The 13,901-nt window shown below is 47.2% G+C and overlaps 4 protein-coding genes across 4 annotated transcripts; 2 read left to right on the top strand and 2 right to left on the bottom strand.

Moving 5' to 3' along the window:
- Positions 1–9: 9 nt before the first annotated feature.
- N7519_000518 (uncharacterized protein) lies at positions 10–2,685 on the bottom strand (the record flags this gene model as incomplete). The annotated part of the gene is made up of 3 exons (XM_057287296.1): positions 10–189; positions 473–2,559; positions 2,601–2,685. The coding sequence occupies 3 exons, from the start codon at positions 2,683–2,685 to the stop codon at positions 10–12; spliced, it is 2,352 nt and encodes a 783-aa protein (XP_057153379.1).
- Positions 2,686–3,496: 811 nt separating this feature from the next.
- On the top strand, positions 3,497–5,918 carry N7519_000517 (uncharacterized protein; the record flags this gene model as incomplete). Its single annotated transcript, XM_057287295.1, has 2 exons — positions 3,497–3,918; positions 3,986–5,918. 2 exons carry the CDS (start codon positions 3,497–3,499, stop codon positions 5,916–5,918), a joined length of 2,355 nt encoding a protein of 784 aa, XP_057153378.1.
- A 146-nt stretch (positions 5,919–6,064) lies between these two features.
- N7519_000516 (ankyrin repeat domain-containing protein) lies at positions 6,065–9,362 on the bottom strand (the record flags this gene model as incomplete). Its single annotated transcript, XM_057287294.1, has 6 exons — positions 6,065–7,425; positions 8,070–8,333; positions 8,392–8,586; positions 8,655–8,741; positions 8,797–9,250; positions 9,312–9,362. The coding sequence occupies 6 exons, from the start codon at positions 9,360–9,362 to the stop codon at positions 6,065–6,067; spliced, it is 2,412 nt and encodes an 803-aa protein (XP_057153377.1).
- Positions 9,363–11,677: 2,315 nt separating this feature from the next.
- Positions 11,678–13,604, top strand: N7519_000515 (uncharacterized protein; the record flags this gene model as incomplete). The annotated part of the gene is made up of 6 exons (XM_057287293.1): positions 11,678–11,896; positions 11,952–12,280; positions 12,334–13,174; positions 13,250–13,368; positions 13,427–13,510; positions 13,580–13,604. 6 exons carry the CDS (start codon positions 11,678–11,680, stop codon positions 13,602–13,604), a joined length of 1,617 nt encoding a protein of 538 aa, XP_057153376.1.
- Positions 13,605–13,901: the final 297 nt, after the last annotated feature.

The raw sequence follows: 13,901 nt of genomic DNA, 5'->3' as shown, positions 1-13,901 counted from the left end.
CAGAAAATGTTAAAGTTCGAAGAGACGGACCTGTTCGAGACTGAGATCATGAATAGGGATGTCGGTTCCAGATTCGCTCAACGAGAAGTCGTGATAAATAATAGGTAAAAGGTCTCTAGTGAGCTGGACATCTGGCTGCATGTTAGCAAAGGCGAAAGGAGCGTTCCACTTGAATGGATCATTACCAAACTGTTAAATATTAGTGAATGCAAGCAATATATTTACTCGATGCGTTGGAGCTTCTTACCTCAACATACGAAGCGCCAAGCCTGGCAGCAGAAAGAAAAGACTATTCCAAATGTTAGGATGACAGGGTTTCGGGGTATTGGTGAATATACCTCTATGGTATTCTCTCCTAGCTGAAGCTGACTGTGACTGGCAGTGTTTTGACCGAGTCCTTTCTACTGTCAGCAATTCTGTATATCGCGATGTAAAGTGCCGATTAAATGGAGTTGGTACCTCTATGACCGACAAGTTGTAGGCCCTCCGCCGAGAGTTTCTGTTTCATCAATGGGGGAGTATTTGAGCCCATGAATGGCTTAGCAATGACGAAGGTGAAAGTGACGGTTCCTATAATATCCATCGTACTCTTCTCCAGAATCGGGACAGTTCGCTCTCTGACGAGGCTCTCACGATTCGCTCCAAAGCAGTCTTTATCGCTCTCTGGTAAATAAGCAGCACTGCCTATTAGCTCGCACTTTTCACACGATGAGTCTATAGCGTAAAGCTTGAAAGCTAGGCGGGCTTCACTGGGGTTAGTGACAGGAAAAACAAATGGTTCATTAACCATATCGCTCAGTATGGGCAGTTTTACCCGCTGTGAAGTATCCTCAACTGAAATTGACATATTCATCGAAGTGAGATGTTTTGGGTAAGGTGAATTGTCCGGCGAGGAACCTCTCAAGTTCACAGCTTCGACATGCTTGCCGTTACGCAAAGAACCAAGATTGACAATGACATGATTTTTGCTCATGGAAAGACGACACCTGGCGGCAGACTTGGACTTCAGCGGCATACCGGCAGGTCCACCAGTAAGGTGGCCAGTATCCCATGGTTTCAGCATCTCAGCGACATGGAGATGGCCCCTCAAAGCAGCATGTTCCTTAGCGGTCCAACCATGATGATCGTATAAATCCTGACTAGCTCCTGCTTGCAGAAGAAGCTCGACAATGGTATGGTGGCCTTCCACACAAGCGATAAACAATGGATTCCACCCATGCACCTTTTCGGCGGTGTCTATATACACAGCGTTGGAGTGTTCCAGCAGCACGCTCACATAGTCGCTACGGCCGATCTGAGCGGCAACATATAGCGCAGACTCTCCATACAGCGAACATCCGTGAAGGTCAAAGGATATTTTTGTGAGGACGAACACAATCCCATCATGCTGATATCTGATAGCGAGGATCAACATATCACTCAGACTTTCCAACAGTCTTTCGGTTTGAGCCACCTGTCCGGATTCAATTTCTGAAATTAAAGTTTCCAGAAATATTTTGGCAACGCCTACGTGGTTTTCAATAACCGCGTAGTGAAATGGCGTAAATCCTTGCCAGTCCGGTGTTAGGATTAGCCTCGACGCGGAGCCCAAGCCCCAGACATGAGAATAATCCAAAATTGATTGACATATGAAATCCATGCCGTGTAGTGCCCCATAATGAAGGCTAAGACGGCCAAACGTGTCTTGCGCAGACAAAACGTCTTCCTTACGAGAGGCAAGATATTCAATCGCAATATCAAACAGGCTAGCGTGTCTCTTCTTGCCGGATTCGATGCTTACTTTCAAGTCATTGTTTGCGTGTGTAAGGCACAGTTCCCCTTCTATGATAATGACATGATTCAGCAAATCGTGATCCAATACAACACCATTCATGGTGAACGTTTCTGATAACAAATATCGAAAGCAAAGCTGAGAGTGGCAGGTTGCTGCAAGCCCCGCCAGTTCATAAAGGAAGGAATTGGAGGCTTGCTCTGAAGACGGATCGCGCAAAAGAGCATGGAGCGGATGGGCCAAACTTGAAGGCTCGTCGGTTCTGATTGCGCGATATAGGGCCGCATATTGAGCGACGAGGCTTGACAGGTCATCCGATTTGAATTTACTGACCAGGTCCTTTATTGTGGAGGGTCGGTACCCATCAGGGGACCTTTCAATGACGCTAGTCCTTAGACCCTCGAACTGGCCTATGAAGTTCGCACATTGTGTACGAAGGTCAATTTGCGATTTTGCCCACTTAGAATTTTGTTTTCGATAAAGTAGGCTCTCGGAACCGCCCAGCTTCTCTATTTTCGTGAAAAGTCTCTGGATAGCTTCTTGATTTAACCGAGAGTAATCTTGAAGCTTCTCAAAATCATCGTGTAGTTTTTTGACGACTTCCAGGAAGATCTTCACTTCATAAAAATCATCCTCCTTGTGGCCCGAGAAGAGAATTGCTTGGAGTAACTTTTCAAATTTCATCTCAAGCTTTGCTTGTCTTGTCATCAGAAAGTTGCAGCTTTCATGGTGGAATTTGCCGAGGGACTGGATGCTATCGTCGAGGAGCGTGTACACTTCTACTTTCACTATTAGAAAGTGTTCCGGGCAGACGAATGAACTTACGAACCTGAAAAGTCTGGTTCAACTTTTGCATCAATTGACTGCCCGACTGCCAAGTTTAATGCGCCCTTCACCGAGTCATAGGGGGACATAAAGTGATGCCCATTCTGGGACCGTGTGATGGTGGAAATCCCGACCGAATCGCATGTCGAGACCGAGGAAAGACGATGAACTTGTTCGTAGACGTATATCAAACTCCGTTCCTCAACCTTATGTCTTAAGATTCAGAGGCTCGCATGTTGAATCCACGGGTTGTTCGCCTTTCGCCCATGGACCCTCCCTGAGATCCATGGATGACTAAGGAGCGGGGAAAGCGGGGCCGTCCGTACCGTACCGTCCACGGGTGACTCGTAACCTTCGAAGAGTACCGAGGTAGAGCGGTTGGCGACATGTACCAGAATTTCACACCGAAGATGCACTATGTTGACTAGGTACTTTTAAGAATATCAGAAGGAACGTATGTTACCACATTTGGCATTTGGGAACCGTCGGTCCAGGTAAACCAAAGGACTAAATGTCAACGTTTCATAGCAATAGTCCCCCATTCACTTTACGGTTATTTTATTTTTTTTAGTGGAAAGATGAGTAGTGAAAAAGATGGCAGGATCTTTATTTATTAGGGCATTTTTAGACCGTTGGCGCGGAAAGCCTCCAGGTAACATGAAGCCAAACATGCATACAAGTCACGATCGTATCCAATCAAGACCGCTATGTGGAGTAATCCATGGCGGTTGGAGATAACGATATTAGCGCCCAAAGCAAAAGTCCACGACCTCCACCGCCCAGCGTTAAGCCCAGGGACCCATCCCATGTTCTTACCTATATTTATGGATACTTATTCGAAAGACATTCCACATAGTCTGTAACATCTTTCATCCAACGTTGGAAGCTTATATTTCTGATATGGATCCACTCTCATTTGGGGCGAGTGTGATCGCCATCGCAACACTTGCCACTCAAACTTGTTCCGCTCTGTCAGACCTACGGGCGCTTTGTGAAAGCCTTCCAGGGCGCCTTCACGCGGTCAACAATGAAGTCGCAGATCTCAACCTCGTGCTTCTTCAGGTCTCCTTGCTCATCAAAAGCCGAGCGTTCTTACCGGAAACCCAATTCTCGGCTATCCCCCATCTTTTGCACCAAGCGAATAAAAAGCTACTTGAAATCAAAGACATTGTTTGTCAGCTGACTGTGGCCTGTCGCGCGTCAAGAATGTCGATTTCCAGGGCACATGCTTGGCGAAAAGAACAAAGTCGTCTGCAGGCTCTTCAAGAGGATATTAGAACCGTCAAGGCCAATCTAAATGTTATGCTTGGTGCTTCAAACTCGTATGTCCACCGAGTCAAATTTATCTTTTTGGCACAAGGGTGAAGTCTATTGACAAGTTCCAAATAGGCAAGATATGACAAAGATCCGCTTGGACATCGAGGCAATCTCGGCTGTCACATTTGAATCTTCGCAACAGCAGATCGCTTTAGAGAGCAACTTTCTGAATGGACTTGCTGCCGTCGACCAACGTATAGCCAGAGTTGAGGAGATGCTACTGACCCAGTCACATCAAGTCCAAGAAAGCCAGTTTACCCAAGTTGGATCATCGTACCATATGTCCACTCCTCGAACGCAGCTTCCATCCTCATCCGAAAAGAATGTAGCCCTGGCGACACCAACCTCCGAAGGGATAGGCATTCGTGTCGCTCCATTTTCCGTTACCTGCCGCTCGGGCTGCCCATGTTCTTGCCATTCACACCAGAAAGCCACAAGTCCCACACTCGTCAACCGTGTTTTCGGGCAGCTTTTTGTTGGCTACGCCGGACTCCCTTATTTCAGCCCAAAGTGTAATACGCATGCATGCAGTAAATCACGGGCAAGGCAAGTCAGCCTTGAGTACTGGTTTCCCTTCACATCTCTGTCATCTGCAATCGTGCGACTGCAAGTTGGGTACCAACCCAATGTGGGAACAATGCTACACCTCGATACGATACGGAGGGTACCTGACACCGCACAATGTGTCAGCTTCGCATTGAATGGAAACATCGACGGCCTGAAATATCTCTTCAGCAAGGGATTGGCTTCTCCACGTGATGTCAGTACCTCTCGCGGGTATTCCGTTCTTCGGTGGGCCCTCTACGGCAAACAGTATGAGACTTGCGAATTTTTGATCCATGCAGGTGCAGACGCAGAATACAGACCAATATCTGCCAGTGACAATAGCCCAAGAAACAAAGCTTGTCATTTTCTTCTCGAAGGTGGACTTTCTGAGACTGCCGTTGGTGCCCTTCGGATCATCGCAAGAAACGGTTATCTTGAAGATTTCATAGACGAAGCAAGGTTTACGAAGACCCATAGGATTGTGCTTGGCTTGTCAATGTTAAGTCTGGAGGACGAGATAACCCGCAGTCCCCAGGATATTAATGCTGTTGATGCCATGGGTCGCACTGCGTTGGCCTGGGCAGCCGCCCGAGGGGATACGCGAGCCATTGTCACACTTCTTAGTCACGGCGCAGATCCGAACATTGTCGATGTTCAATTATCAGGTCCTCTGTCAAATGCAGCTTCTCAGAGCCACACTGTTGCCGTTCGTCTACTCCTAGAGGCGGGAGCACAGCCGGATTTATGTCATCCTAGCGGTGAAAGGAAGGGCAGTCCACTCAATTGCGCTACCCGAAATGCTACTGATATTTTGCTTCTGAAATCTCTGCTCGACTTTGGCGCAGATGTGGATGCAAGTGGAAATGACGGGAAGACCGGTCTTATCCATGCGGCAAGGATTGATAATGCTGGGTTTGCTATGCTATTATTGGAATATGGCGCAAACATCAACTCAGTATCGACTGATGGATCAACACCTTTGACCACCGCAATTATGTACAACAGTCATAATGTTCTACGGTTGTTCCTTGATCGATGGCATGAGTACTCTATCTGCCCCCGTATGAAAGGCCCGAACCTTTTGCAGATCGCGGCACTATACGCTGATCCTGCCACACTCCAAATTTTGGCGGCGACGGATCATTTCCGAAGAAAGTACGACAAGCTATACACTCTTGGTGATTTTGGAAATCACCTAAAGCAGCGTCCGGATTTTACGGAAAAGTTGGCATTGGCATTTGATGAACTACTAAGTGTTATTAACCAGGTGCCAGAACTGAAGAAGGCGACGTCTCCGACACTTCTTGACTCGGACTTCCTTTCATGGTGTCTACCCCGATCCAACTCAGCCTTCGATGAGTTGCAGGATCCCGGGAGTGCTTGCAGCTCTGATGGGAGCTTTCATGATGCCATTGAGAAGCACCCACTGATTACGGACAGTTTCGTTGCCATAGAATAATAAATCTGCGTTTTCTCATTGGGAAGTTCCTATGCATGTCAATAGGTAGACTGAAAGGTTAAACATATCCTTAAAGCCTGGTATCCTGGATCTCACTCTTGACCTCAAGTAACAATCCATTACCCCAGCCGCACATCAAGGTATCACTACCATACATCGATAAAATGATCAATCCCCAAGCCTTTCACATCTTGTTCGCTCCACCCCAGTTCCAAGAAAACATCCTCAACATTGTTTATCATCTTCGCCTCACGACAGAGAGCATATAATTTTCCTCCCCACTCGTATACTCGGCGACTGTCTCCAGGCCATAACAGCTGAGTCAAAGCGGCACAGGTCTGCTCGCTACTCTTCAGTAGCAAGGGCATCATCCTTTTGAAGTTGACAGCTGCTCCATACTTCAATAGAATTGACGCAGATTCAAAATCTTCTTCCTTGACGGCCACTTCGAAGGGTGTTCTTTTCTTGGGCGGGTTATTCCCATTCGGATGTGCCCCATTTTCAAGAAGAAACCTAACAATATCTGGTCTCTTCTGAATTGGACATTCATGCAGCAGTTTCAAAAGCGGCCTTCTGTCTGACGGGCTTGTTCGCGTGTGCGCATCCACCTCACCTCGATGGAACAGATACTTAATTGCGTCCAATGACCCAGACCTGATGGCCTGGTCAAGCATATGAGGACCCCATCCAGGATTACCGTACAGGGCTTCGTACTTCTCCTGGACAAGCTTCAAAACTTCAACATGCCCACCCACAACTCCCCTTACCATCGTCCGCTTCAAAAGCTTCGGATACATTGGTCCCTCCTTTACCAAGTACTCAATCCACACCTTTAACCCGATGTCATTGCCACTTTCCGCCATCGTGTCCGTGACTCTGGTCTCATCAAACATGGAGTTATGACGATCCTTATGACTGCGATACGTCATTGGACAACCATGTGCTAGAAGTAGCTCTATGGTCGCCTTAGATCCCTTTTTGGCAGCGACATCGAGCGGAACAAGGGCCAGTCGGTCACTGTAGCCTGCAATGTGGATTCCTTGATCAAGGAGTCTCTGCAGCTGGATACAGTCTCCTCTTTGAATGGCACTCGCTGCTATGGCATACTTCGATGTCATTTGCAATTCCTCGGGTGGCCAATACATTGCTTTGATTCGGCGAGCAGAGACGGGTTCGTTTTGTTTTGCTGCATACAAGGCAGGGTCGAGCAGTTTGCGATATCCGGTGTACCCGCCACATAGGTATCCATCAATGAGCTGGTTGATACGAGTTTCGGTTCCCTGATGAGGGAGGTCAAGTATCCTATGTACCAGGCTCGACCATCCACATTGGCTGTAACCATGGATCTGAAGCTTGCGGCGGAGATAGACACGTTTCATGTCATAAGGAAGATCTTTCCACCGGATTTGGCGGATTTCGGGCTCAGCGTTGGTGGTCGAAGGGGTGACAGCGTCGCAGAATTTAACGCGCCCTAGCAAGAAGGCCTCAACCTCGCTTGCAAAGTAGACTGGAATCATTTGTTAGCGTGAATTGGACAGACAGGGAAGGCTCCATACAATTGACTGTACTCAATTTCCACAAATCCTGGAGTGGGCAGATCTCGAGAGCCTCATGGAGGATTTGCGACTGCAATTCAATAGGAATGTACATTTTGCTGTTTCCCTAAGAGAAGTCGATGGTTCTCTAGTGGTAGATGTATCCTTTGAAGAGTGGGCGAAAATTTTTCTGAGTCACAGATAATCCTAGTGCTCTAGGCGAAGGGCCCTGCGAAACGTAGGAGGTGGTGAAGCGCGAAAAGCGAAAAGCGAAACGCCGTAAAGTTGAGAGTCAAAGCCCTTCCGGCCTGTGAATTTGCGGGAGGCCCTGGAGACTGCCCTACCTTCTATTGAACAATAACTTAGTACGTTTGCTCGCCTGCAATGCGCACCCAGACAATCGCCTGGGAGACGCCAATTAGTATTGCTAAGTCTAGTATTTAAGTGCCCTAGAAGAATTGGAACTATCTATTCGTTGAATTTGCTCTAATGTCATTGAGGTATTCGATTAGCTCTACAAAGCTGAAGATGAACGGGTTCGATGTATGCTCAGAAGCATAGAAATGGAAATTTCTAAACTAGTCAAAGCTCGTCTGGGGTCTGCATGCCTTCTCACCATTAGCAGACTGACTTGCATTATCACGAGTCACTTCAAAATCTTGACGAACGTGTACAATGCTCAGGGGCGACATGGGCGCCTCGTCATTTGCGGGTGACTCGACATCCCCCACAGACCGCGACAGATCTTGGCTAGACCCCTCCTTCGACTTTTTCAAAATGGGTTCGTTTGTATCATGGTACGCAGCCTTAGCAGACGAGCTCTGATTTTGTGAGGCGACGAAGAGTTGTCGGAGGGAGGCGACACAGGAGACAATAATCGCTACCAAGTGAAGGTCAGTATTAGGACGACAACCTGACGAAGGCTTGAGATAACATACCAACATCCACCTCAACAAAGCTCCAGAAACATAGCCAGTCGATATTCATCTGACGGTCATAGTTCATCCCGACTGTCACCCGGATTATAGCGGTGACCATGATGAAGTTAGTTGCGGAGAAAATGCTGAGCAAAATGAGCTTTTTTCGCAGCGAGATTCGTGTCTTCCATAGCACAAGGAAGGGAATGGACAGGACTAAAGAGAGGAATATTGTTAGTTTAAAGGTCTCCCTCAAAATGTCGGTGTATTTGCAGTAAACTCACTCATCAAGTCTGTGATGACGTCTCCAGCACAGTTGGCCCAAAACATGCGATTCTCGTAATGAACGTGATGAGGCTGGGGGCATTGGGCTGCGTAGTTCAGTGTCAGGGTAAATCAATCGGATTCGAGTTCAGTTGTTCTCACTGATGATATACTCCAACCCTCCCAAACTGCATTTGTATTCGATATCGGCCACCGATGCAATGTAGACACTCGCTGTACAGAAAAGGACCACGAACCACCAGATACGGAGAGACCTGACCTTGGCACTGATTCGATAGAAGAGTGCCATGAACGAGAATTTGACACACCACAGCGCCGAATAGAATAGTATCTGAAGTGGAGCATTGAATCGCATGAATGTATTGTACCTCGGTAGGAATTCAAGATTGAATGGCTTTGTCCCAGTGCTGATCGCATACAACTCGTAAAGGACCTTCCCTTCGACTTGCCAGATGACTGCGGCTGTGAGCATAATGACCCATGCGAAGACAACAAGGTAGCCATCTAGGAATACTCGACGGAATGAGGCAAGTTGGGCATAAATGCGGAATATGACAAATAGAAACGATGTGCCTGTGAGAGCCCATAGCACGCCCTATTAGTATGAGGTTAGTTATTTATGCCAAAACAATCATGTCGTTAGCTTGGATACCCACTAAAAAGACCGACTCGGGAACTCGACTGTGTTGGTCGTCAAACTCCGCCATTATTACTAGATTTAGTTGTAGGAGTCCTGGATAAATGGCAAACGACGAGACATCACAAATATATTGACTGTATAACTATATCGCCGTGAGATTAGATATATTATTCTTTGTTGTTCTTATTAGTCTGGTCTGGCCACCCTCCACATAACTTTCGCCGAGCTGAGTTTTATTGGCGCGACCAACAGAAACATTGGCCAGATTCTTTCAGGATATCAAGTCAGATATCTTGAGCCATGTGCAGTTTACTCAAACGGAAGGAGCTCGGCCTGCAATATTGACGCCACCATCGTTCACTCCACGCACGAATCATGAACCCAGCCAGCCCTGAGCGACAATCGGAATCGTGCAGTCTGGAGGTGGTGCCAAAAAAGAACCAAGAACCCGTCCACCATAGACCTTGGCATACAAACTCCTACCTAAGACCAGTTCATTAGTCATTTGATTGCTTGCTCGGAAAATGAAACTAATAGTTAATACAGTTCACGCCGGACGGAGCTGATGTATCTCTGGGCTATCCCACATACGACCTACTTGGTCTCTCCATCTATCCCATCTGGGCATCAGCCCACCCCCCATCGATGCGGTGGCTCAATAAAAAGGTTGTGGGATGAAAGGGTTAATCATGATTATTGCACAGCTAACCGAAAGGTCAAGGGTGTCAAAGAAACCACGTTCCTACCGGGTCCCTCGATATCTCCGAGAGACAAAGAACGGCAGTTCCCATCGAGCTCGGACCCCAACAAAATCGTCTTCAACCTGAATAAAACTCGGATACTTCGGTAATGCCAAATTCCCTCCATATGTTCATTTGACCAAGTCCATCATGTGCTCACGAGTGTGGCGATTGCTCACTCTTTCAAGTGATGGCGCCTCAAGTGCGCCATGCCCATCACCGTTGATGAGTGGCGTAACCGGCTTTGTAATGGGCACTCAATTGTTTATGTGAGTATTTTGCTATGTGGTATCGAGAAAAGAAATGTGGGAGCTCGCCCAGAAGGGGCGCGATTCAAAACACTAAGGCACTAACGGCTTTTAGTAATAAACAAGAATACTCGACGATCTCAACTGCGAATTGTACGATTTTGCATGATCAGCACGGACACCAAAAAAGGGAGTGAATAGGTATACCCAGCCAGAGATGAATCTGAAAGAACTTTGGAGGGAACGCCCTAGGGAGACCAGGAGATATGCCATCCCGAGGTCACACGCCCCTTCCCCATTTGAGCTCACGTGGAAGGAACCAAGGAAAGAGCAGACTGCTATCGTCTGCTATCGTCTCTCTCCATCCTGGCTTTCTATTGATGTCCACCTTCCATCGTGTGATAGAACCTTGGAACCTTGGAATGAATAACAACTTATCTTTGAATCTACCATGGGATTCCAAGGTTATACAAATTAGTTCCTGCTTACCCTTCAATTCCCTATATTACGACGAGCTAACATATTGACAGAAGACATGGCTGACACAATTTCGATAGGGCCCTGTCCCCCACCCCCCTCTACGGTTTTACTGTCCGCACCTACAGAGGACACCGAACCGCCCAAGAGTATCAAAAGTACTACCACAGACTGCTGAAATGCTTGATCGGAAGACTGCCGCAATATAATTTGGACATCTTTACGTTTTTCTGCATCGTCATCTACCTCGGAAGCCATTGTGGGACCTTCTACGTAAAGATTTCACTCGATTGGACCAGAAAGAAACCTTGCCTAAGGTATTTGGAGAATACAGCCAACTGACATGCTACCGAGACTGATAAGAATTATAGACAAGAAACCTTGGAAGAGTTGACGATGAGCGTATCCTCATCCAGGATATAAACTTTCGTGGATGAGCACGTAGGTCCTTCAGGCATCACGCAATGCTTGCGCCCGAAGGTGAATCTCAAAACGAAATAAGCATAAAGCGACCATATTTAAGCGAAGTCGAGGAACCAATGACAACAATGAAGATATTAGTCCAGATGGCGTGTCTAAATCCCCGAATGATGCAACTCGCTTGGACCCCGCCTCCAGAGATACGCCGACAAGTCTGCGTATTATTCCGCAAATTATAACTAGTCATTACAGGATATGGCAGTCTTGTTAACGCTAACAGCCTAGGTCAAACGTTCTTCTAGGACTAGGTCGTTTATTTTGCGATTGTCTCATTCACGCCTACAGGCACAACATGACAACTCCTCTTAGGGCAGAATTGCGTGACGGTCATTGCGGCAACGCATACTTCTTATAGAAATAAAAAGGTCGAAGTAGACTGTTTTATGATGCTCTTCACAATCAGTTTTTGACAGGGTCTCTTCCTGCATTCCGAAAAGATGTCTATAGATGGAGTAAAGACAGCACGGGTTTCTGCCAGTAGTGCAGATGGCTCGGACGAAGAGTGGCAGAAGAATGATCATCACAAAGGAGAAGGTACGTTCGAGGCCGGAGAGGGCCATCACTTCTACCGGCCAATCGACAGCTACGAGGGACTCCATCGCTGGGATCCCAATTTCCAATGGACGGAAAAGGAAGAGAAAAAGATTGTCAGGAAGGTCGGTTACATTCCCTGTCACGACCTCAATTGCCAATCACCTAAAACATGGATAGATCGATGCTCGGGTCTGCACGTTTGCCTGCGTGACCTTCTTTGCATTGCAGCTGGATCGGGGCAACATCGGCCAGGCACTGGCAAGTACACTTCTAGAAGATCTAGGGATGACCAGCAACGATTACAACTTGGGGCAGACGGTCTTTCTGGTCTGCTTCCTGTTGGCGGAGATGCCCTCCCAGTTACTCTCCAAGAGAATCGGCCCAGACCGTTGGATCCCTATGCAAATTGTTTCTTGGAGCCTGGTCGCGGCTTGTCAGGCCTTTTTGGAAGGGCGCGGCTCTTATTTGGCCTGTCGAGCTCTCCTAGGATTCTTAGAAGGCGGCTTGTGAGTATTCATATTTCACAAAATCTTAAGATGGGACTAACGGCAGCTTGTAGTATACCTGACACAATCCTTTTCTTGTCTTTCTTCTACAAATCTAATGAGCTGCCAAAAAGACTGACCTGTTTCTGGATTTCCTACACTGTTGCCGGAATTATTGGTTCCTTCCTAGCCTTTGGCTTCCTACACATCACCGACGCCAACGGCGGCGGTGCCTGGAGATATCTATTTGCGTACGAAGGTCTTATAACTGGTGTGATTGGAATTATCGCTGCATTCTGGATGCCAGCGTCACCCGTGCAAACCAAGGGAGGATTACGCGGAAAGAACGGATGGTTTACGGAGCACGAAGAGAAGATCATCGTGAACCGCGTCATTCGGGACGATCCTAGTAAGGGCAGTATGCACAATCGACAAGCAGTGACCCCACGGCGCTTTTGGGAGTCGCTCAAAGATTACCATATGTGGCCCATTTATGCCCTCGGTCTAATCTGGTTGATACCCACCCATCCGGCGCAGAGCTACCTCACGCTACAGCTGCGATCTCAGGGATTCACAACGTTCCAAACCAACTTGTTGACAATTCCATCAGCTGTCCTAGCAATTATCACCTTGATAGCTATTACCTGGATTGCAGAGCGTACAAATCAGCGCCTGCTTTGGGGAGTGGGAGTGGAAGTCTGGAACATAGTCCTCCTGATTGCGCTAGAGTTGCTTCCTCAGAAAAGCATGCCCTGGCCCCGTTGGGCGATACTTACGCTTCTTGTCGGTGGGCCGAGCATTCATCCTGTTGTGGTGGCGTTGACTTCTCGAAATGCCGGATCTGTGCGGACTCGCACTGTTGCTTCTGCCTTGTATAATATGTCTGTACAATTGAGCAACATTGCTGGTGCTAATGTGGGTTCCAGTCCTTATTCTGGGCTACCAATGGTCTTGAACAAAACCATTTGGGATACTAACAATCCTGAATAGGTGTACCAAGAAAAGGATGCGCCATACTACAAAAATGGAAACAAAGTCCTTATTGCGCTGGCTGTCGTCAGCGGGTTCCTTTTCATCTTTGCCAAGTTCTACTACGACTGGTGGAACAGGTACAGTTTCAGAACTCGCAAATATAAATATAGAGCACCTCTGCTAACTGGTATACAGGAGAAACGTCGCAAAATGGGATGCCATGACAAGCGAGCAAAGAGAGCTTTACTTGCGTGAAAATCCGGTATTGACTAACAAGAGGTACGTCGGCGCTGTAGAGCATCCATGGATAAATACCTTTAGTGCCTAAGAACTTACCATCTTGTACAGAATTGACTTTCGGTTTGCTCGTTAGACCTGTGAATCTGCTGGAGGGATTCAACACATCTCTTGCGACAATAAACATCGGGCTAATCATATGAGAGCGTTAGACTTGCAAATTACAGTTGTTCATAGGATGGATCAGAACATAATGGATTTATCAAATACCTGAATCAGAACCCTATAGTACTGAGGAATAACTGATTTGACAAGAATCTTATATGAAGGCTCGTTGTGAATAGTCAGAAATTGCATCATTATGGCTTGGATGAGGTTGCGCATGATTATGCTGTCGGTTTTCGGGCGCGCTTGTGAGTTTCATTGTTGTTGT

The sequence above is a fragment of the Penicillium mononematosum genome (assembly GCF_028829835.1).
Source record: "Penicillium mononematosum strain IBT 11891 chromosome Unknown utg000001l:1.0-4488741.0:1.0-4491989.0, whole genome shotgun sequence".
NCBI classification, from domain to species: Eukaryota; Fungi; Ascomycota; class Eurotiomycetes; order Eurotiales; family Aspergillaceae; genus Penicillium; species Penicillium mononematosum.
The sequence above is the reverse complement of the archived record's forward strand: the minus strand, read 5'-3'. Positions and strand labels throughout refer to the sequence as shown.